General features: G+C 41.5%; 1 protein-coding gene across 3 annotated transcripts in view; it reads right to left on the reverse strand.

Moving 5' to 3' along the window:
* Positions 1–3,979: 3,979 nt before the first annotated feature.
* Positions 3,980–23,099, reverse strand: part of RBMS2 (RNA binding motif single stranded interacting protein 2) — a 107,540-nt gene continuing 88,420 nt past the window's right edge. For 2 of the 3 annotated variants that reach the window (XM_075852089.1, XM_075852090.1), the window contains exons 10-14: positions 23,058–23,099; positions 21,380–21,490; positions 21,176–21,253; positions 15,817–15,900; positions 3,980–11,709 (exon numbers count right to left, since the gene is read on the reverse strand). The exon at positions 23,058–23,099 is cut by the window's right edge and continues 9 nt beyond it. In XM_075852089.1, coding sequence (XP_075708204.1) covers positions 15,829–15,900; positions 21,176–21,253; positions 21,380–21,490; positions 23,058–23,099 — 303 coding nt within the window. In that variant the 3' untranslated portion in view covers positions 3,980–11,709; positions 15,817–15,828. The remainder of the gene's footprint in view (positions 11,710–15,816; positions 15,901–21,175; positions 21,254–21,379; positions 21,491–23,057) is intronic. The other variant, XM_075852091.1, reaches the window with a different exon arrangement.

A 23,099-nucleotide genomic window follows, 5' to 3' on the forward strand; every position in this document is an offset into this window, starting at 1 on the left:
GGAACATGTTGGATAAAGTGGTTTTCCAAATATTGAATTTGTAGGACAGTTGGACGACGAAGAACATCAGAGGCGTAACTTTAAGCTCCTGAGCCCCAATGCAAAATCTGTAACAGGGCGCCCCAACTATCACTTTAATCATCCTTCTGTTCTCCTTATATGGGGCAGAAGGACCTTTTGGTTCCACAATCTCTGCACCCCCTATAGTTACGCACCTGCAGAACATGATGAAAACATTAATCTAAGGCCTCATGCACACTACCATATTATCCATATCACTTATATTCTGAAAAATGTGTTCATGAATTTTAATGGAGCCATGCATACCACCAAATAAAAAAACAGGGATATATGAACGGTTTAAGGTATTTTTTTTATACATAGTCCACATAAAAAAATTCTGTATTTTTTTTAATCGGATGCCGTATATTAGACCGAGTTATCCATAGAAGTATTGTGTCCATATGGTGCAAGATGGCCCACAATACTATAATGCACACGGACCAGACCTTAATCCTCAAACAAGCTGAAAAGCTCAAGATGCCAATGGCTGGTAACACAAACGTCAAATCCGTACTAATAATACATACACATAGAAGGGGGAGCGTGATCTTGATCAAATTGATTGGGGTCACAAGCAGTCAACTTTAAAGAAGCACTCCAGTGTTGTTTTTTTTACGTCCCCCATTTTAATATGTGGTGACATGTAGTGCTTCTTAAGATTATGACCAGGTATCATCCAATAATTATTGTCAACAAAAACATTCAACTATGTATTCACTGTTTGATTACTCAGTAAAAGCAGAAAGAAAACAGAAAAGCCGGTAGATGTTAACAGGCTTCTTCATGCTAGTTGAATGTTGGTATAAGACATCGGCCCAGTCCTAACTTTTTACACATGGCTTTATTCACTGCTTTTGTTGAACAATCCACATTTTCCTTTAGTTGAGAACTACTTTATCATGGGAATGATTTTCTTCTGCCCGAACTAGAAGAGAATTTGTGACCCAAATGGCAAATACTACAATGTCTCAAGAACCTTCCCTTCCAAATTTCCATTCCTGCTTTCACACTAAAGGCCGGAGCCCCCTGTGGTAGAAAATAATTATGCCATGTCGCTCGTTTTTTTTATGGTGTATAATAATAATAATAAATAGTAAATTATTTAACATGTAGCCATGGCCTTAGAGTAGCAAATATTCTAATCACAAATCCACTGTATAAATTGTATACATTTGCTGAGAGGAAAGTCCAGGCTGCGTTGGAAACCCTGGATAAAGTAGTAGATAGCGGACCATAGGTGGCGACATGTGTCACTAACCGTCTGTGAAGCATCTTCCAGTTCTCAAACGACTACTATACCGGCACGTCAGATACTTCCCTTCTTATGCTATGAAAAATCTCAGTAGAACTGGCCAAAGATGTAAGATAGCGGTCATGTTGTTTCTATGCAAGGACGGAGGTGAGAGGCTACCAGACATCTCTGGCACAGCGTATCCCAGGGGAAAAAAAAAAGGAACAAACAGGCGAAATAAACAACCTATCAGCTCCGTTTCCCTGATGGGGTCATTGAGGGCCAGTTTAAACATGAGGTTGATGGATCCTGTTGAAATTAGTAAAATCCCCCGACAAAAATCTCATGGCAGCTAAAAGAAGGTACTCAAATCTGTTACGGGAACTAGTCTGTATATTATTTTTCTTTGCATGGTATTTTATGAACATAATGCACGTTCAGCATTATCATTGTGAAGAACATATGGCTTGGCCTTCCATTGACTACAGTGGGCATCTTCATTTGCTTTGTTTTCACTGGAAAGCAGGCATAAGTATTTTAACCCCTCCACCACGCACTGCTGGTTGGAAGGTTGTCAGTTTCTAGGAGTGGGACAAGTGGCCATGTTTTTAGCGTTCTGATAATCAACAATGAATACATGTCTCTAAATTACAGGGCAGCATAGAATTTAGGCATTATTTTGTTTTTCATCACAACACCCAATAATGGGGCACATTTATATAAAGGGTCATTTTGGTGATAAGAACATAAAGGTATAAGAATTAGGGTATGTTCACACGCAGTGACCAAAAACGGCTTAAAATACGGAGGGAACAGAACACAGCAAAACCCATTGAAAGCAATGGGCAGATGTTTGTAGGCGTATTAGGGGCGTTTTTTCAGGCGTAATTCGAGGCGTAAAACGCCCGAATTAGGTATGAAAACAGTGTGTGAACAAACCCTTAGACATTAGTTCTGAGTATGCTCAGTAAAACATGAAAGCTGCAAAAATGTAGCAAAATAATACAAATAAAATGCAGCTACAACGTATGCTCAGTCCGATCAGGTGTAGGTTGCCGCTTCCTTAGAAAATCTTGCGTATGCTTTATATACTTGTTGCACACTAATGACAAATTGGGCCTCACCCCAAAATGAAAACTTTCAAACATGCAAAAAATAGCGGACAAATGTTTAATAAATATGGTGCACAGGCTTGTGCCCTTTCCAACTGCACATCTACTTTCAAAGACTATTTTTATATAAATGTGCCCCAAAGACACCAGGGCAATGCCGCTTTTCTTAGCTGTGTCTATAGAACTACAAGGCCCAGGCTGATTAAAACGGGCCAGAGATTATAAATGCTGCCAAGTGGTTAAAACATAAATAAATCTAATACATGATGGACATGATCAACCTAATTATTAAAGATGAATGCAAACGCAACGTTTTATCCTCCCAAACTCACAAGGTAGTTTAATAGCAGAGAACAAGTCCTTTCACCACAAAGGATTATTCCCATAAACGACTACATCAGCCAGGGCATAGCAGCAAGTCTCTAATGCGTCCATCATCTGCTACAGTACATCTGCACCACATACTAAAGTAATAAGGCACTCAGAAAAGGAGGGTTAATCAAGTGACAGATGCACCCTTGTAACATATAAAGTCTTCAGCTTATCGCCGCACATGCAGAAACAAGCAGCAATGCTAGACTGTTCTCTGACAACACCTACAGCCCAAAACTAGGACATGATCTAGAAACCCAAATCTCTGCCAACTCACCATTGATGCACTTCGTATGAGCCATCTTTGTAAAGTTGCACCCACCTCAGCGCTTTGACGGTCTATAGTAATCTCTAAATAGAACTTTATGTAGCCATTGTGTCTAAGAAAAAAAAAACAAAAAACTAGCCGATCAAAAATGATCAACTTTTTGGAAGAAATTAGTGATTACGGAGTGAAAGAGACATTTTGGTTCATCAAATTAATTTATAAATCTGAGAAAAAAAATATTCTGTGTATGGCCAGCTTTAGTTTCATGTTCAAGTAACCACTTTACTTAATACATTAATGTACCTGCTTAAATTTTTTTTAAAAAGTATATGTTGGGTGGGGAAATCTCATAGCACAATTTTATTGTTTTAGATGCCAACATTTTGGTGGTAGAAAGCCATGTAGGTGCGGTAATAAGTAATCATATATATGCATGAAACATTTCCATGGCTGGGATGGGCTTATAATCTAAGAATGATCAATGAAGGAATAAAATAAATGGAGCGAATAACAATGTGGCCCTCAATGAGTGTGCGAGACAAGTCTGTTGGCTCCAGGCTTAGCCCTCACGCAGAGCCATATGCACAGAACCTATACAGAGACACAAGGAGTCCTGAGGCACTATATTGTGGAGAACCGCTCCGTAATACTGTGTATGATGGAAAATACCACCATTTTTTTTCTTCTATCAGGTTCATACAGAATCCAACACAAAAAAACTAAAAACTTTTTATGCCTCTGTATGAAATTGGAAGCATAGGTAGGTTATGCAAAGCTGTGGACATTAAATGGGTTTTCCCATCAGGAACATTTATGTCATATCCACAGGATTTGTCATAAATGTAATGTCAGATAGATGCGGGTCCCACCTCTGGGACCCGCATCTATCTCTAAAACGGGGTCCCCTAAACCCCATTCTAGTTTTTTGTGCTCTCGCTGCCTCCCAGCCACTTACTGATTACATGGTCGGGAGTTACAGAAACAGTGTAACTCGCTGAGCTACGATGTTTCCGTAAGTCCCATAGAACTGAATAGTAATTTCGGAAACAGACTAGCATGCTATGCTGCGTACGTAACTGCCATTCTCTACTATGGGAGTTACTGAAACAGCGTAGCTCAGCGAGTTACACTGTTTCTGTAACTCCCAACCATGTAATCAGTAAGTGGCCGGGAGTCAGCGTGAGCACAAGAAGCTAGAATAGGGTTTAGGGGCCCCGTTCTAGAGAAAGGTGCAGGTCCCAGAGGTGGGACCCGCATCTATCTGACATTTATGACCTGTGGATATGTCATAAATGTCCCTCATGGGAAAACCCCTTTAACTCCCTAAACAAACTATACTTGGAACAATTTTTTGGCCAATTCCATGAAAATGCAATTTAATTAATTATATACTTGAAATATTACAAAAAATGTGTTTTTAATTAAACAAAGTAAAGATATCTGTTGATCGGTTTGATTTTCAAAAACACATAAGTCATAAGCAAGGCAATGAGCAGCAATGCAGGAGGTTGATATCTATGAAGTTTAGGGAGAACAGATACAATGGGGAAGGTGTATCGACGTAATTGCGCCTTGATTCCGGCAATTGATACGCCAGATGTTTAGCGCATTGTAAATTCACTGCATTTATTAAATGTGTGCACCAAAAAGAATATTGATTTGCGTCACGCTTGCCACGTTGGGTCGCATACTTGCAATATGGTCATAGATTTAACAAGTTGTCAAATACACCAGATTTATCACTGGCATGCGCCAGTTTTGTGGCACAAAATACTGCTCTAAACTATACTACCCAAAAGGTGGCTTAAAGAAGGGAAAGGTGTCTGACATCAACCAGCATGAACGTCATTGAAACATTTTGGCGCATCTTCAGCCTAGCACCTCTAACTTTAGACAATCTTCAAGCCATTATTAATAAATCTGCCCCAATGTTTCAGACCCCTATATCTTTATTTCAGCACGACCACTAAGCAGCTGATGAAGATTACACTTTTCAGATCAGCTGCCTGAAGAATGTCATAAAAATTGACCTGCTGGAGTCCGCGCTGCTCAATTCCGGACTTCTGATTTTTGACAGTAAACCTCTTGAACTTGCAACCACAATGGGGACATATAGAGGGTGCGGGTAACCCCTCTATTTCAAAATATAGAAGTTATTACGCAGTGAACACTAGATCAATTTTGGTCCATTAGATCAATTTACAGTATCCAATCTTTGTCTAATCTGACAAAAAATTCTTCTGTGTATGGCCAGCGGTATAATTGACAGACGTGACCGTTACACGTGTCTCCAATATCAGAAACGTATGTTATATGCAGCATAGTAAAGTGTGCCATCACAGCCACACAGAAGAGAAAGAAGGTTTTTTTTCTGAGAACCAGTGACATCAATGCTCTATTTCTTCCTTCCGTGATGTCACCAGTTCCTAGAAAATAATTCAACCGCATTACTATGTTTGGGAATATCCTACACGATTATTATGGCTTTGTGTAAGGAAAGGGTTATTCTTTAAAGAATGGCAGCGTACTTCTACAACAACGTAGTTGGCCCTGTTAACCGTTAATCAGTTTTCCGCTACGGTTAAACAGGCTAGCACCAGTAAATTATACAACCAAGTTACGCCAAATTGCTCAGGTTCATGTTTCAAGTGCATAGCAATAGAAATTGGGTCTAGCATCTGGTGACTGCAATGGATAACTAAGATGAGGTTTATCATCCAAGTATGAAGAGACACAAGCCCCACCAAAAAAGAAACATCTCAAACAACCACCTTATTAGTAATATACCAGCATCCTAACATTATATGTACAGCAGCCTAACATTATATAAACACACATAAATAAAAAGCTGTTTTCTACCTCTGCGTGTAAATGTCAGAGATGTCAACCGGACCCATTCCATATGGCACTTAGTCACTTCTAAACTTCACGGACTGTCCAGAGTCAACTGACGCAAAACCTCAATTAATATCCCACCACTTTCATGAAAATGTAGGAAGAATGATCGTAGGCGCCATATACAGAAAGGTTTTATTGGGGGTGCATGCTATGTTTGTTCATTATGAAGCACCATTATAGTTGTCTTGTATAAACTTTAGAACTTATGTGGCTCTATATCCAGATTGTATATACCATCTATTTGTGTCAATATTGAATATAGTTCATCCCCATCCCCCACCTTACGTACTGTGTATTGTGAGCACTACATATCTTCAAATTTGACATGACAGTAGAGAGACGCTTTAAATAAATGTAAAATCAACCCTAGGAAAAAATAAAATGCAAAGTTTGCCAAAAGAAAAGTACGTCAATGGAATGGGTTAGATTGACATCTATGCATTGCACCATCACTCACCATTATCAAGAAAGAAAACACACCATATTGCACTGTGGGATGTATGGAGGGATGAAGTGTTATATTTCCCTTTTTATGGCTTTTCAAACTCTTTGGTAACATATTGATATATACAGTCACAAATAACAAAAATAAGTCCATCTAATTCTATGACAAAACACACCCGATCCTATATCTATTCAGCTAAACTGTGAAAGCACAGCATGCCCCCCGAAGGAAGACAAAAAAGATTTAGTCATACACCCTCCTACTGACTGTACGCTATGCACATATATACACCATGTTTATGTCTCTTCGCCGCTACAACTCTTACATCATCATCTTAAAAGAAGCAGGCCAACGTATAGCCCGACAAGAATTGTGGCAGGAATTTTTTTTAATGTCATTTTGAAGAATCAATGTCTACAATCAACTGGACAAACAATGCAGAATAAGGACCCACTTTAAACAAGTGAACCTGAAGCGGATCATGAAATGATACACTAATGGGAATGAATACTGTAGAGCGATGTCATCGTTTCTGCAGGATGGATTTCTTCTGGACAGTCACAGGTTAAAGGGAATTTTGTGCATTGCTTAGATCATGAACAGGAGTATTATAAGTTACTAATCATATTAGGACTGGTGGTGAATGGAGACAATATAAAGAACATTTAGTCATTCAGTATCATCTGTTAGTTGTCGAGCGGCCGCCATCTATCAGGCAGTCATTATAATACATCTGCACTACTTTATTACATTATTCTAATTACAGGCACAGGGCGCCAGGCCTGAAATTACTGATGGCCATTTGTTTTCTGTCTGATGTCAAATTATGGCAAGTACGTAAACGTGTCAAACTGTTGTCCTACTGTTCAGTCAGAAAATGACCCATAATGTTTAGGTGAATCAGCAAAACCAAACTAAAGCTAAGTATGAGGGGACTCTCAGGGTATGTTCACACGGCCAAATTTCAGACGTATACGAGGCGTATTTTGCCTCGTTTTACGTCTGGAAATACGGCTCCAATACGTCGGCAAACATCTGCCATTCATTTGAATGGGTTTGCCGACGTACTGTGCAGACGACCTGTTATTTACGCATCGTCGTTTGACAGCTGTCAAACGACGACGCGTAAAAATACAGCCTCGTCAAAAGAAGTGCAGGACACTTCTTTGGACGTTTTTGGAGCTGTTTTCTCATAGACTCCAATGAAAACAGCTCCAAAAACGGACGTAAAAAACGCCGCGAAAACGGCGTGAAAACGCCGCGAAAAATGCGAGTTGGTCAAAAAACTTCTGAAAAGCAGGGTCTGTTTTCTCTTGAAAACAGCTCTGGATTTTCAGACGTTTTTGTTGACTACGTGTGAACATACCCTCATACTAAACATGTTCACACGCTTAGCAAAAAACGTCTGAAAATACGGAGCTGTTTTCAGAGAAAACAGCCTCTGATTTTCAGGCGTTTTTGAAGCTGAAAATGAAGCTTCTTTTATTAATTTGGAGCTTCTTTTGAGGCGTTTTTCATAGTGTTCAATGAAAAATCCACTCCAAAAAAACACCTCAAGAAGTGACATGCACTTCTTTTTACTGAGCGTCTATTTACGCTCCATTTTTTATAAACAGAGGCATAAAAAGACGCCCCGTATGAACTAAATGCTGTTTTTCCAATCGATTTCAATGGGCAAATGTTTGTAGGCGTTCAGCTTCCGTTTTTTCAGGCATTTTTTGAGGCGTAAACGCCCCGAAATACGCCTGAAAACACTGTGTGTGAACATACCCTCACAGTTTTTGACCAATGATTCCAGATATTTTAGGTTCATTAGTATATGGACAAGCTGACCAAGAGGAATCACTTTTTATTTGTGGTACTTGAGATAAAGTTTAGAAATAAGAACATAAAAGTCCATCCACTGTAAGGCTGGTGCTAGACGATGACTTTGGCCATCAAATCTCAGGTGCCAATCAGTGATATGACTGGAAACTATAGTTGTGATGAATGATGATAGCCTTGCATTGCTTTCCAATAGATGTGAAGGGGAAACAATCATGCAACAGTAGCCTCGGTCCCTATTTACTCATATTAGATTGCGGCTGCCGCGTGACTTACGTCATCTCCAACGTCGGAGTGACATAGGGGTTGCTGTTGCATTGTGTTGCGCTACTTAAAAAGCCATCCTCTGGTCTAGTCCTTAAGCAGCAGGAACAAGTACAATATTGTCTATTATAGCTGGACTACAACGGGATTGTGACACACATTGAGTGGTGTGGGTTCCAAGCATGACTCTAAAAGTGAATTGGAGAGGAGTCTGTCAAGCCAATTTAAGTTGGCCGATTAATATTGAAGATAGAGATGTATTAATCTAAATGATTTTCAAAACTATTGAAAATATATTAAAATCAGCAAATTATGGCATGCCAAAAATTCTATTAACCAACATGGATCACAATGTGACCCAGTGACTGTCCTAATCCTCTTCCTACAACCATTTTATGGTGTCACCACGATTCTCAAATGGTTCTAATTCACAGGAAAAAAATAAAATACAATAATGAAAAACTGACCTAAACTGCAATGCCCTGGACATTTCTATATACATTATACTATGTAAATAAATGAAGACATATTGGAAGCCCTCACAAGCAGACCCGAAAAAAGTGTTATGTACAATCAATGCCAACAATAGGTGGAACTTTCCTCCTTTACAAGTTCTACTTTTCTGTACATTAGATAGTGAGAACATTGAAAGCAACTAGGATTCCCCAAAAACCAACCCTGGATAGTATTAATTTATACCCCATTGTATGGAATGAGGACAAAGAATTGGGTTAGGTTTCCATCCGGAATTACACCTCCTTCCCAAGGATTTAAAGGGGCGGACCCTCAATGAAATTTCTTTGTTAAAACAAAACATAACAATTTCTCAAATGGAAATTTAAAAAAAAATGCTCCTGGGACAACCCTTTTTAACATGTTTTTATCCCCAAATCACATTGATGCAGCAATAATTCATTCTGGTCTTTAGAAACTAGAAAACTTTCAGGAAGACTGTGTAGCTCCGAGCTTGAACTATACTTGTAGACAAAACCTCATCCACAATTATGCAACTAATAAATATTGGAATCCTTAGAAATCTACTATATGCCACCAGGGGGCGTGAATAAAAAGTCACAGAACAAAAGCCATTCTTATGTAGGTGTATAAAGCATGGCGAAGAATACAGAGATCCTCATAAAGACTAATGTGCAGAAAGCTGTAAATCAGAAGTAAGGGAATGGTATTTCTTATGATTCATACAGCGACAGTTATTATTACTAAATCTTGACCTGTAATTTTTAGGACTATTCTTCTTCAATGTCATTAGTTTCCCAAAATTAATTTACAATGTATGCAAAATGGGTAAATATCTTACATGGGTTTCCGTACAGACGTAAAAGTACAGATTTCTGTGCTGTTATCAGCAATTATCAAAATCACTTCCGTCCGGTCCCTAGAGAGTCTTAGAAACAGACATTTATCATCCCTATAGTCAGATGTTGTGAGGGGGCAATATTTTAGTGCTTGGGTCTTGCAGGAGGATTTTGTATAATTCGGAGCCATTTGGGAACAGGTTAATCGTATTATTTTAGTAATTGCTGATAACACTCTTCAAAACCCACTCTAAGTAAAGTTTCACCAGCCCGATCCCGGCCTAACCACGGGTCTAATGATCCGTACGAACAGAATCATAGATCCCTATGACACTGTTAGTTTGGCTCATTAGTACTGCGGTTGCACCAGGATTTGCGGACCTAATACAGGTGGAAAAATGTTCGTATTATGTTCATGTGAAACTGCCTACATTTGGTTGGAGTTACCATTTAATTAAGTTGTGGCGTCATGTCATACAAAAATTAAAAAAAATAAGTACATGCGAATTGTTTGAGGTTCTGTAAGGTTGGTTTTTCCATGAAGGCCAACATATCTCAGTACAGACTACACAGCTATCAAGAACCGTCAGTATACGCCATGGTTATTCTGAACAACACACGTGTGGTCTACTCTCACATAGTTGACTGAAGACAGTGCTGCGCAGTCTAAGGGCTTGTCCACACACAACGGACTTGCTGCAGAAAATTTCTGCAGCAATTCCGTTGAAAGTCAAAGGCTTTCCGCTGCGGCAAAAACGCACCATTTCCTGCATTTTTACTGCAGAAAATGGTGCGTAAGTTGCTGCGTTTTCCCAATGTTCGGAGATGGAGACGTCTCCTCTGAAAAACGCAGCAATTCTGGACACTTTCCGCAGCAGGAATGGACATGCTGCGATCTGAAAATTACGCACCGCAGGTCAATTTCTGCTCTGAACTTCTACGCAGCGTGTGGATGAGATTTGTTAAATCTCATCCATTATGCTGCTACTGTATTCTGCTGCGATTTTTCCGTCCGAAATTCCAGCTGGAAAAAACGCGGCAATTCCGCATCCTGTGGACGAGCCCTAACACTTCAATATTTTTATTTAACCTCCCCACAATCCTAGAAGCTTAGTCCTTAGAATGTTGGCATCCATTTTGTTTTCTGGGCCCATTTGCCATGGCTTCCATTTTGGAAAATATAGTCAATATTAGTGACAGGAATGAAAAAAAAAAAAAAAAAGCATAGACAAAAATTCAAACAAAAGAATAAAATCAGCTTCCAAAAATGTTTTTTTGCATATCGCATCCCTCCTTTCCCCTCCCCCCTCAGTCCCTACCCCCCAAAATAAACAAATAAAAAACAGCCACACAGTCCTTTAAAAAATGAAAAATAAAATGGTGTCAGGCAGCAAAATTGCAACTTCCCCATTGCAGTCTCTGTTTCGCATACGGTTCGCCGCTTATGTCCTGGTGCTGCGCTTTCCATGTACGTCACGCATTTAAATAAAAATTAAAAAAAAAAAATATTCTACGGTAAAAAAATGACAAAAAAAATCTTCTTATTAAAATAGAATTTGTTTTTATGCTTTGTTGGATTTTTTCATTTTTTTTGTTGTTTTTTTTCATTTTTTTTGTTCTTTTTTTCATGTTTTTTCTTGTATTTCTCCGTTGAGATTTGAAAGTCTGTTCTGGTTTCATTAGGTTTCTTGAGTTCTCTTTTTTCTAGCTGCTTTGGTTCCTTGGAAGTTTTAAAGTTTATTGCAGTAAAAATGCTTCTTTGCAAAAGAAAGAAAGAAAAATATTTTTTTTCTTCATTCATCCCCCCAGCGTGTTTTTTTTTTTTTTCAGTTATCCCCATTATTCAGTAAAGCCTCATGTTCAGCCCTGCAGCTCTCCATCCGGTCGCTTCCTGGGCTGACTCATTTTCATGTGTGAACCTAACAAAGAAATGATAAATTCATCATGAAGTCCTCAAGTGAGAGAAAGTATGGAAATGTGCCAAGATAGTATGCGATGCCTTACATGTAGACAGTGACCTACGCACAAATAAACGATACTTATATATTCATTTAACTCCTTGGCTTAGCAGCTATTTTTATTTATTTTTTCATCTTTTTTCTCGCCACCTTTCAAAAGCCGTGACAGTATAGCCATCTGAGGGCCTGTTTTTTTGCGGGACGCTCGAGGAACCTATGTTTTGCAGTGTATCGTCATTTTTACCTGCTCTTATTAAGCCCTGCAAGAGGAGCACAAAGATGGCAGACCTGGGGACCTTCATTAAGCTTAGATGCCACGGTCGCTATTGACCACAGCATCTAAGTGGTGAAACGGCTGGGATCAGAGTTATCTCCAATCCCGGCTGTTGCAGTGAAGCGTCGGCTGTTATATATATATATAGCCAACACCCGCTGAATATGGAGCGGGCTCAGTCTTCCTTCGCGGCATTTACGTAACATCATGCAACGCCAAGGAGTTAAAGGGGTTGTCTGCTTTGAACCATCCTACTTTGTAAAAAGGTTTCCCCTAATAATAGGCTGGTCAAAGAGTGTCCCACCTCCAGTAAGACCAGCTGTAACCCATGGAAAAACCAGGAAAGAAGAGTTCAATTTTCCTCCAACACCACCACAAGTTAAAAGAAGTATTACAACGTTCCCATTGTAATCGCTAGGCTGTCTGCAGTGGCGTGACTATAGAGGTCGCAGCATCAGGACGTTGTGTGCAGCGGTGGCCAGAAGAAAAGAAAAAAAGAAGCCGAGAGTGAGGAGCGGTACGTAAATAGAGGAGTATGGCCTGGAGTCTGAGTTTATTTTTGTTTAATTCTGATCTTGGGTCTCATTTAGGGGTCTGAATTAATTTTGGGGTCTTATCTAGGGTCTGATTAATTTAGGAGTGTAGTCTGGGGTCTGAATTATTTTGAGGATCTAATTTATGGCTCTGGCTTGGGGCCTGAATTAATTTAGGGGGTCTGGTCCGGGATCTGAATTAAGGGGTCTGACCTGGGGTATGATTTAAAGGTATGGGGTCAAAATAAATTTTATGGCCTGATCTTGTATCTAAATTCAGACTCCAGATCCCTAAAATAATTAGATACAAGATCAGACCTTTATATCAGACCCCTTAATTAATTCAGATCCCCAGACCAGATTCCTGTATTAATTCAGACCCTAGACCAGACCCCTAAATTATTCAGACCCCAAAACCCAAATTTAATTCAGACCCCAAAATTTATTCAAGCCAGACCCTTAAAGTGTAGCTAAATGTTCAACAAACTTCTGACATGTCATAGTGACATGTCAGAAGTTTGGATTGGTGGGCGTCTGAGCACGGAGACCCCCACCAATCGCTAGAACGAAGCAGCTGAAGAATTCGTGTGAGCGATCAGCTGCTTAGTTTCTGTTCGGCTTTTTCCGGAAAGCCCATGTATCGGAGTACGGGCTCATAGACTTTCTATTGAGTCCGTACTCCGATACATTTATTTCCGGAAAAACCGAACAGACACGAAGCAGTTGAGCACTCACACGAACGTTTCAGCTGCTTCGTTCTAGCGATTGGTGGGGGTCTCCGTGCTCGGACCCCCACCAATCCAAACTTCTGACATGTCACTATGACATGTCAGAAGTTTGTTGAACGTTTAGCTACACTTTAAATTAATTTAGACCTTACATTAAATTCAGACTCCAGATACATAAATTAATTAATGTGGGGCCTAAATTAATGTAAGGGTTTGGATTGGGGTCTGAATGAATTTTAGGGTTTGTATTAAATAAGGGGCTTGATGCCCCCCATGCGCCCATCCTGCATTTTCTATTTACTCATTGTTGCTGAAGGGGCTGTGTGTAGTACCAATTGTCCCAGAATGAGCTAATCATTTGTTACGTCATGTTGGGAGTTTTCACAGAAAATGTTTTTTATTCTACGGTGACTGCCGGCAAGGATGTCCTCACCTTTCACATGGAGCTGGTAATACTCAGGGGTGAGGCAGCATTTTCTAGTCACACCCCTGGATGTTCGTGTAATGTATGGACATGCCAGGTCCTCTAGAGCAAGAGATGCTCTTTATAGCCTCTCTCCACTCTAGCTAAGAGATGACAGTCCCAAATGGGGGACCCCACCTCTATTTACATTAACTCAGAATTTCCTAATAGAGCATTTGGAGATGGGTTTTCTAAACCTGACATTTATGGTTAAGCCTATCCAAACTATCCATAATGCAAACATGAATGGTGTTATTAAGTCTGGCACCTTATAATATTATTCGTTTTTTTTACTTCTGAGAAGTCAGAATAATAAGTATGATTTTTTTACATACAAATTTGTGAATCATGGGAAATCCATTTTATAAATACACCTTAAAGAGAACCTTTCACCTTCCTATACATGTGCAGCATGTAATAGTCAGGGCTTCACAAACCCTGTCTCACGTAAAAATTATTTTCTAACTTCCTCCGTTATATACATACCAGTGCCGATATATTTGGCGCCCGATATGTAAATAAGCCCCTGAACTGTCAATGGGCCGTTTCTATCTAACTAAATGGCAAGGGGGCGTGATGTCTTCACTCTGACACTGTCCAATCAGCTACGGACAGTGTCAGGACGTCTTGCGAAGTGTTCCCTCCCGCGAGAACACAGACACAGAGAGCGCTCTCTGCAGAACCACCAGTCTGTGTGCGTTCTCGCGGGAGGGAACACAGCACAAGCCGCCCTGACACTGTCCGTAGCTGATTGGACAGTGTCAGAGCGAAGACATCACGCCCCCTTGCCATTTAGATAGAAACGACCCATTGACAGTTCAGGGGCTTATTTACATATCAGGCGCCAAATATAACGGCACCGATATGTAAATAACGGAGGAAGATAGGAAAAAAATGTAACGTGAGACAAGGTTTGTTTAGCCCTGCCAATTACATGGTGCACTCAGCTGTACATGTATGGGCAGGTGAAAGGTTCTCTTTAACAGACTAGGCATACATCCAAAATATTTAGTCCAATAGCGCTGATCTCTATATGCTCCAATTCCTTTAAGGTCAATGCACACGATGAATATTTGCGTACGACAAAACCGCAGCTTAATACAGTACCAGCATAGACAATGAGATTCAAGGAAATCTCATGTACACTCTGCAGTATTTTTCCGCATGAAAATTGACCTGTTGTGTGGATTTTAAAATCGGCATGTCAATTTAGATTGCGTTGCCGCTTGGGAATTCTATCTGCCTAGCGCAGAGGAAAATCACGCAGCGACTTACGCATCAAAACGTAAAAACCTCACTGAAAAATGCATAAAAAAACGCGCGATCTGGTGCGGTTTTTACCTCCAAATTTCCTGAATATTGCTCCGGTTTTGGTGCGTATTTTCCGCGGCAAAATACGCAACGTGTGCATGTAGCCTTAGGTTGTACTCTCATATGAGCAGGGCTCTCTGCTGTTTAATTTTGCTACTGTAATTCCGGTTTCAGATGTCCATAGTGCAGAAGCAATTGAGCGTCTATATTATCCCCGTAATTCCTGGCCCTCCCTGCAGTACCGAACATCGATCACTAAAATCCATTCCATGTATGGAACAATCTCAAATCGCAAGTTTGACATTTTCTTATGCTTGAAAGTGATTTGCATTGATAATTGTACTTGTATGTTTATGTTGCCACCCGTTTTATACCACATAGTAGTTTGCCATTGAAGAGGACGGTGCTAAATAAAAAGAATACATTTAGACATATCATGTACTTTTTCCTTGTCCTCCTCCGACATATAAAAAGTCACATACCTTCAACTTCATCCCACTTTATTTTCATATTGGAGGTTTTAGGTCCACAGACACGTCAAAGCCCAAAATAACAGCAGAATGGGAAGCACCCAAACTTCTATCCATTCAGTCTACATAACAGAATCATTAACATCGATTGTCACTTTTCTCAATGATCACGGGGCTGACGGCTCCCAGGCATATGTCTCCAGCAGTGTCTGTAGATCACTCATCTCTATGTATCTGTCTTCCCGTATAGGCTATTGGAAGCGTGACAACTAGACATTCTTGTTCTTACCTGCACTTTCTATCACTGGTACGAATAAGCGGCGTGTTCTGTGGTGGTTTCCACGGCAACTTGTTGAGGCTGCCCGCTGCTCTCCTGAGCAAAACAAATTATTAGGAAGAGTCTGTCAGAGGTAAGATGCCCTACTTCACCCATCAATGCAGCAAGCATGTGATTGATATTGTAGAGAAACTATTTAAAACTACTGTATAGGTCTTGATAGTTCCTACGAATGGTGCGGGAGATAGCCTAGGATATGGTCAAGGCCCCCCCCCCCTTTTTGATAGGTTTATGGGTTTCTCAAGACGATGTCCCCTTAGTATTGGCAGGGGAAAGATAGCGAGAGGATTATTCATCTTTAAATACTTACCCACTATTCTTTTTTGATAGCCGAAGTATGGATTGGGGCTTTGGTGAGGGCAGGGGATTTCCCTGTTTTTTTCGGTGGGGTGTCTATCCAGTGCTACTCCCTCCACCTTCAGGATAGGGCTCGTTATATTGCAATATGTTATGGTTTCTTCTCTCGAAAGTGATAATGTCATGTATTGGTGTGGTTCTGGTGCAAGTGCCCTTTAAGGGCTTAAATTATTATTGACCCGCCGCAGTTTCTCTGGTTTCATTCTATTATGGTAGATGTTTATATTAATGTTCTCGGGCTTATGGAAGTTGGTTGGGATCATCCTTCTTCTATAGTCCAGTCAACTCTGTACGCATTGAACACTTTGCAAATAATACTTCTTTCCCCTCAACTTAGCAGTTTTGGGGCTGGAACACCGTCTGTGGTGATTTCCATAGTGTTATAAGTGTTTTCTATCTCTCTTTGTTTTTTGTTGCTCTTCTTCCCTCCCTCCCCACTCTACTTCCTCCCCCACTTGTTGCCATCCTCTTTCCTGATGGAGTCTCTAAAATGCTGCTCGTTAAATATACGTGGATTCAATACGCCACAAAAACGCTCTCAGATTATGTATCACATGCATAAGCAGCGTGTCCAGATTTTGTTTCTACAGGAGACACATTTCAGGAGCGACCATGTGCCTGCTCTGAATCACAGGTACTATACACAGTGATTCCACAGTACCAACCCGGAGGCTAAGTCAAGAGGAGTGAGTATTGCGATACATAGATCTCTTCCGGTTTCTATTGTAGAGACCCGAGCTGATGCTCAAGGGCGCTTTTTGTTTGTGAAACTGCAGGTCTGTGGGAAACTGTTCACGGTGGCTAATTTCTACCTCCCTAATCAGGATCAGGTGAGCATTTGCAGGAGCTATTTGACAGAACTCTCTAACTTTGCAGAGGGCCTCTTGATAGCAGGTGGTGATTTTAACTTCGCATTGGACCGAGTTATGGACTCGTCTTCGGGCAGGCCCTCGGTAGCAGCTACACAGCTATCTGCCCTTAAGGCTAAACTTTTTGCCATGCAGCTGGTGGACGTTTGGATGATACTTAACCCTCAAACAAAGGACTACACATTTTACTCTCCGGTCCATGATATGTACAGCAGGATAGACATGTTCTTTGTGAGTCATCACTTATTGTCCTGGTCCCCGATGTCTCAGATTGGGCCTATGATCTTGGCAGACCATGCGCCAGTGTTCTTCTCGCTGCAGTTCCCGGGTGGGGGGGGGGGGGGCGAAGGAATGGCATTGGAAGCTCAATCCTCTTCTTTTGAAGGATTCGGTATGTCAAACGGCTGTTAACCGTTTGATCTCCGAGTTCCTAGATCATCACACCTCAGACTCCACCCCCCTACCGACGCAGTGGGAAGCACTGAAGAGTGTGGTGAGAGGCATCTTTATCCAACAAGGCTCCAGACTAAAAAAGGAGAGGGCCTTTAAAATGAAGGAGTTGCTGGCTCGTATTCAGTCCCTGGAGTCCGCCCATAAACAGTCCCGACAGCCCCACACGTTAGCGGAGTTATCAGAGGCCAGGAACTCTTTGAGAGGGTTGTTGGATCAGGCTCATGCCTCTTTCAGAGACCGTGCTAAGAGTTTCTTTTATCAACACTCTAATAAATGCGGCAGAACCCTAGCTAGAGCACTTAAGCCACGGGTGCCCACCTCTTATATTCCAATGATTAAGTCGTGCTTGGGGGACATTAAACATAAGCCAGAAGAGATAGTGCAAACCTTCAGGGAATACTACCACTCCTTGTATAATCTAAAAGGCCCGTTACAAGATATGTCTCCTGCTGCTCTGCGAGGGAAAATTGACCAATATGTGGCTAAAATGGCGTTGCCAGAACTGGAGGGGGCTGAGACTGAGGAGTTGGGCGAGGATTTTACCGAAACTGAAATCCATGGCATCATCAAGTCTGCCCCGTCGGGTAAAAGTCCGGGCCCGGATGGTTTCCCGACGTCCTTTTACAAGGCTTTTCTCCCTCAGCTTCTTCCCTTTATGACTAAGGTATTCAACTCTGTCACGTCAACGATGCCCTTCACCCCGCAAACGTTAGAGGCTACCATCACGGTTATACCTAAACCAGGGAAGGACCATTCTATATGTGCCAACTACCGCCCGATTTCCCTAATAAATGTAGATGTTAAGCATTATTCCAAGGCAATTGAAAATAGACTGGCACCTCTTCTTCCGAGAATCATTCATACGGATCAAGCGGGGTTTGTTCTCCGGAGAGAAGCGAGAGACAACACCAATAAAACTCTTCTTTTGATGTCTCACGGGAAAAAAATGTCGATACCCACCTGTCTAATCTCGGTTGATGCAGAGAAAGCTTTTGACCGGGTCCATTGGGTATTCTTGAGGTCGGCCTTACAACAAATGGGAATTGGTCCGGTAATGATAGAGAGGATCCTTTCTTTATATCAGAAACCCACGGCTAGAGTTAGGGCCAATGGAATTTTCTCCACGCCTCTACGGATTGCTAATGGAACCAGGCAGGGTTGCCCACTGTCCCCACTACTATATGTTATCACAATGGAACATTTGGCAGTGGCTATCCGTAAATCTCCAGATATCTCTGGGATCCAGGTGGGCCGCGAACATTATATACTGGCGCTATATGCAGACGATCTCTTACTATTCATTACTAACCCGGTAATTTCATTCCCGGTGCTCATTCGGGAATTCGAGGAGTTTGGACGGGTCAGTAATTTTAAGGTCAATTACACAAAGACGGAAGCGTTAAATGTTTCACTTCCACAAGAGTCGGTTGATCTTCTAAGATCAACCTTCTCTTTTAAATGGCAAGTGACATCTATCAAATACTTGGGGGTGCAGATTCCTGGTACTCTGGCGGATCTGTACTCCCTTAATTACCCCCCCTTACTGCAGCGCACAATGAAAAATCTGCAATCTTATGATAAAGCACAATTGTCATGGTTTGGACGCATCAATGCCATCAAATTGGATATCCTCCCGCGGTTCTTGTATCTCTTTCAGGCAATCCCTGTTCTGGTTCCTCGGGCTTACTTCAAGACTCTGGAGGCAGCATTTCGTAAGTTTGTCTGGGGCACCTTGAGGCCTCGCATTAGTTTGAGCTCGCTGTCTCGCCCTAAACTGAAGGGTGGAGTGGGACTCCCGGATTTGGGGTTGTATCACCAAGCTGTTGTTCTTTCTAGAGCGATTGATTGGTTTCATAATGGCACCAACAAACAATGGGTGGGGATTGAGAGGTCCTTCGTGGCGCTCTCTCTGAGATCGCTGCCATGGATCTTGCGGGACCATCGCCCGGCCCTTCAGACCCTTCCTATGCTTACCCATCATTTTCTCACTGTATGGAACAGATTGATGGTCCGAAAGGGGCTGTCCCATAGACCTTCTTAGCCCTCTGTTTGATAATCCTGAGTTTCCACCAGCTGTGAACAAACCTACCTTTCTGAGCTGGACTGCTTCGGCAGATACTAGGCTGTGTCAGGTGATGTCGGATGGGGGTCGCCTCCCTCCGTTACATGTGTTGAGAGAGACCTGCTCGGAGAGGACTCTATCATGGTTGGAATATGCACAATTGTCTACTTTCCTGCACTCGGCTCTGCCGGATGGAATGTGTTTCTCCACGACCACCTCCTTTGAGTCGCTACTGCTTTTACAGGAGTCACCTACTCGCGTGATTTCCAAGATGTATGCCATTCTTTTGGAGACTTCTGTCACTCAGCCGCCTGCATATGTTAGCGCTTGGGAAGAAGACCTAGGTTTCTCCATATATTTGCTTGATTGGGACAGGGTTTTCCTTCTGACCCATAAAATGCCTATGGCATGCCATGCCCAGGAGAAAATTGTTAAAATCTTGACCAAGTGGTACCGTTGCCCACAGATCTTGCATAAAATGTACCCAGAAGTCTGTTGGCGATGTGGCAATGAGACTGGCACGATGCTGCATATTTGGTGGTCATGCCCGGTATTGCAGACTTTTTGGAAAGCGGTATTTGACATCTATGCATTGATGGAGAGTGCTCCTATCATACCTACTCCTCAGATGGCTCTTTTATCTTTGATTCCGGGTCCCCTGCCAGGCATAAAAAAGGGCCTACTTAGGCATTTTCTGACGGCAGCGCGCACAGTCATTCCTAGGTACTGGAAGACCGCTGCTGTACCTACGATTGTTGAATGGGTTGCGGAAATGGATCTACTGTGTAGAATGGAGTCTCTGCTTGCGGAGGACAAGGGATGCTATGATACGGTTATTTCTCTGTGGAACACATGGTCATCCTTCAAATCTGGTCCTCATTTCACTGATTGGCTGAGCTAGAGAATCCCACATGGTGGTGTATATAGCCTAATCCCGAGTGGGCTTTCATCAGAAATAGAGGCGGTTCGATATTCCTTCTGCGGTAATGTCTCTGCTCCTAGTACTCCCTATACCCCTCACTTTCCTTCCCCCTCTCTTTCCTTGTTAGTCTTGTCCGTTCTTTCTTTTTGCCTTCTTCTGGTTAGTCTCTACTTCTCTTTTTTCCTGCTAAGGGCGGGGTTAGTCACTTTTCAAAATGTGTTTCCAGTCAAGAATTCTGTTCCTTGCAAATATAGAGGGGCATTCTCTACCTCATATGCCATGTGCCTGACTGTACAGTTTTCAAATGTATGTGACAACTGCCCCTGAGTAACAAGAATATTGATGTATTTAAGCGATTGCTCTTATCTATATGATATGTTGACCTGTTATGTTACGATTGATGTTGAAAGTATTCATGCACTTTGTTCTTATGTGTTTATAAACTTTGCAATAAAAATCTAAATTATGAAAAAAAAAACGACTGTATAAAATTGGAATAAAGACATAAAAGATCCTACAATTGCTTATCAATCACTGTATGTCACCTATAAAGCTAGAAATGTACATAGAGATCAACGCACTGATAAATATCAATCATAACGACTTTAGAACATCCTACACTGGATCATTCCAAGGCTTGTTCCTCACCTCTATGGAAACAGTAGAAGGCACGGACGGGTACTGGGGGATATAAGCCCCCTGCATAGCGGCTGCAGCTGGCATATACTAAAATGAAAGATTAAAATGGAAAGAATCAGTAAAAAGTTTTTAGGATGCAGATTTAGATTAAATAGCTTTAGTCTCAGGCTTATAGCATCAAAAAACTTATTGAACTTAATAGTAATTTCATACCGCTCCCGCGCTCCCCAGTGACAAATGTCCCAGCTGTTGAGTCAGAGGTCCCATCATGGATGCAGGCTGGATGGAAATAGCGTGGTCCATAGTGGGAGTAAGGACAGTTCCCTACCAAACAAATTGAAGGTTTAAGGGTTACAGTGCACAAAACCACAGCCGTGTCATCTTTTCTCTACACTAGATGGGTGATTCTGAACACCATAATCTTTTATTTTTCTATAATCCACATTTGAAAGTATTAAGGATAGCATCCAGATTAAAAGGGCATCCGACGTTATAATGTTCTAGCATATGCCCATAAACTATTATAATCAGTGGGGTCTAACCTCTGAGACCCCGGCTAATCATGAAACGAAGGGAACAAGGTACTATGTCCTTTCTTTCCTGCATAGCTCCATTCAAGTTAAAGGTTATTCCCATCTAGGACATTTATTGCATATCCTATATTGCATATTGGATATGACATAAATGTACGAAAAATGCAGGACCACATCTGGGCTCAGCACTTCTCCCTGGAACGGGGACCCCTGACGTCCTTTCTATCTTCTGCCACTGGGCTCCGGCCACTGAGTTTCGAGGTGGTCTGAAATGGGAATACCCCTTTAAGCTCTGAGGCTCCTTCATTTTGAGGATAGGTGGCGGCCCTGACAGTCAAACCTCCACCAATCAGGCAGTGATTTGATATCCTAGAAATATGATATTACTTCGAATGGTGGGAAATGCTTTTAACTAGTGTATATTATAGCAAGGGTATTACTTTGAGCATGAGGATTGAGGGCAGTGATATACATAACAAGGTTAAGTGCAATTCAATACATTGCACTACGCTTCATTTTGCCTTTAAAGGGAAACTGTGGAAAGCTCTTCATATTACAAGTATTATGTGCAGAATGCATTTAGGAGCAGGAAGAACAGGAAGTCTGTGAGGTCCAGATTCAGCCAATAGCTGCAGAGCAGGAAGTGATGACACAGAGGGGGCATCATTTTGGCAACTTCGCCTATGCAGTCTAATAACATGCAGCCATTTTGTTATTTCTGTTGTGTTAGGGACCTGTAGTGTACAGACTGAATTGGAATCTCATATTTGAGAGACCAGAGTGAAAGAATTAATATCCCTCGTATGTTACATGACCCTAGTAGCTCCATTTTACCAATTCTAAAAATGTGCCTGGAGTTTCATTCTGTCCACAATAGGCTGGGATTGATAATATGAGATCCATTAAAGGGTAACTAAACATTTCACAAACCGAGCACTGAGACCCCCACCAATCGCTCAAACGAAGCGGCAGAAGAGCTCGTGTGAGCGCTCAGCCGCTTCGTGTCTGTTCGGCTTTTTCCGGGAAGCCGATGTATCGGAGTACGGGCTCATAGACTTTCTATTGAGCCTATACTCCGATACATTAATTTCCGGAAAAAGCCGAACAGACACGAATCGGCTGAGCGCTCACACAAGCTCTTCTGCCGCTTCATTTGAGCGATTGGTGGGGGTCTCAGTGCTCGGACCCCCACCAACCAATACTTCTGACATGTCACTATAACATATCAGAAGTTTGTCAAACATTTAGTTACCCTTTAAAATAAAGAGATATCTCAGTTTATATGTCAGATTAGAGCTGAGTTAGAGTTAAAAAGTTGCTGTATTGATATCAGACATGAGAAGTAAATTGTTACTCACTGCAGGCTGCATGAGGTAAGACTGATGATGCATCCAGGAAGG

This window comes from Rhinoderma darwinii, chromosome 2 (genome assembly GCF_050947455.1).
Source record: "Rhinoderma darwinii isolate aRhiDar2 chromosome 2, aRhiDar2.hap1, whole genome shotgun sequence".
Taxonomy (NCBI): Eukaryota; Metazoa; Chordata; class Amphibia; order Anura; family Rhinodermatidae; genus Rhinoderma; species Rhinoderma darwinii.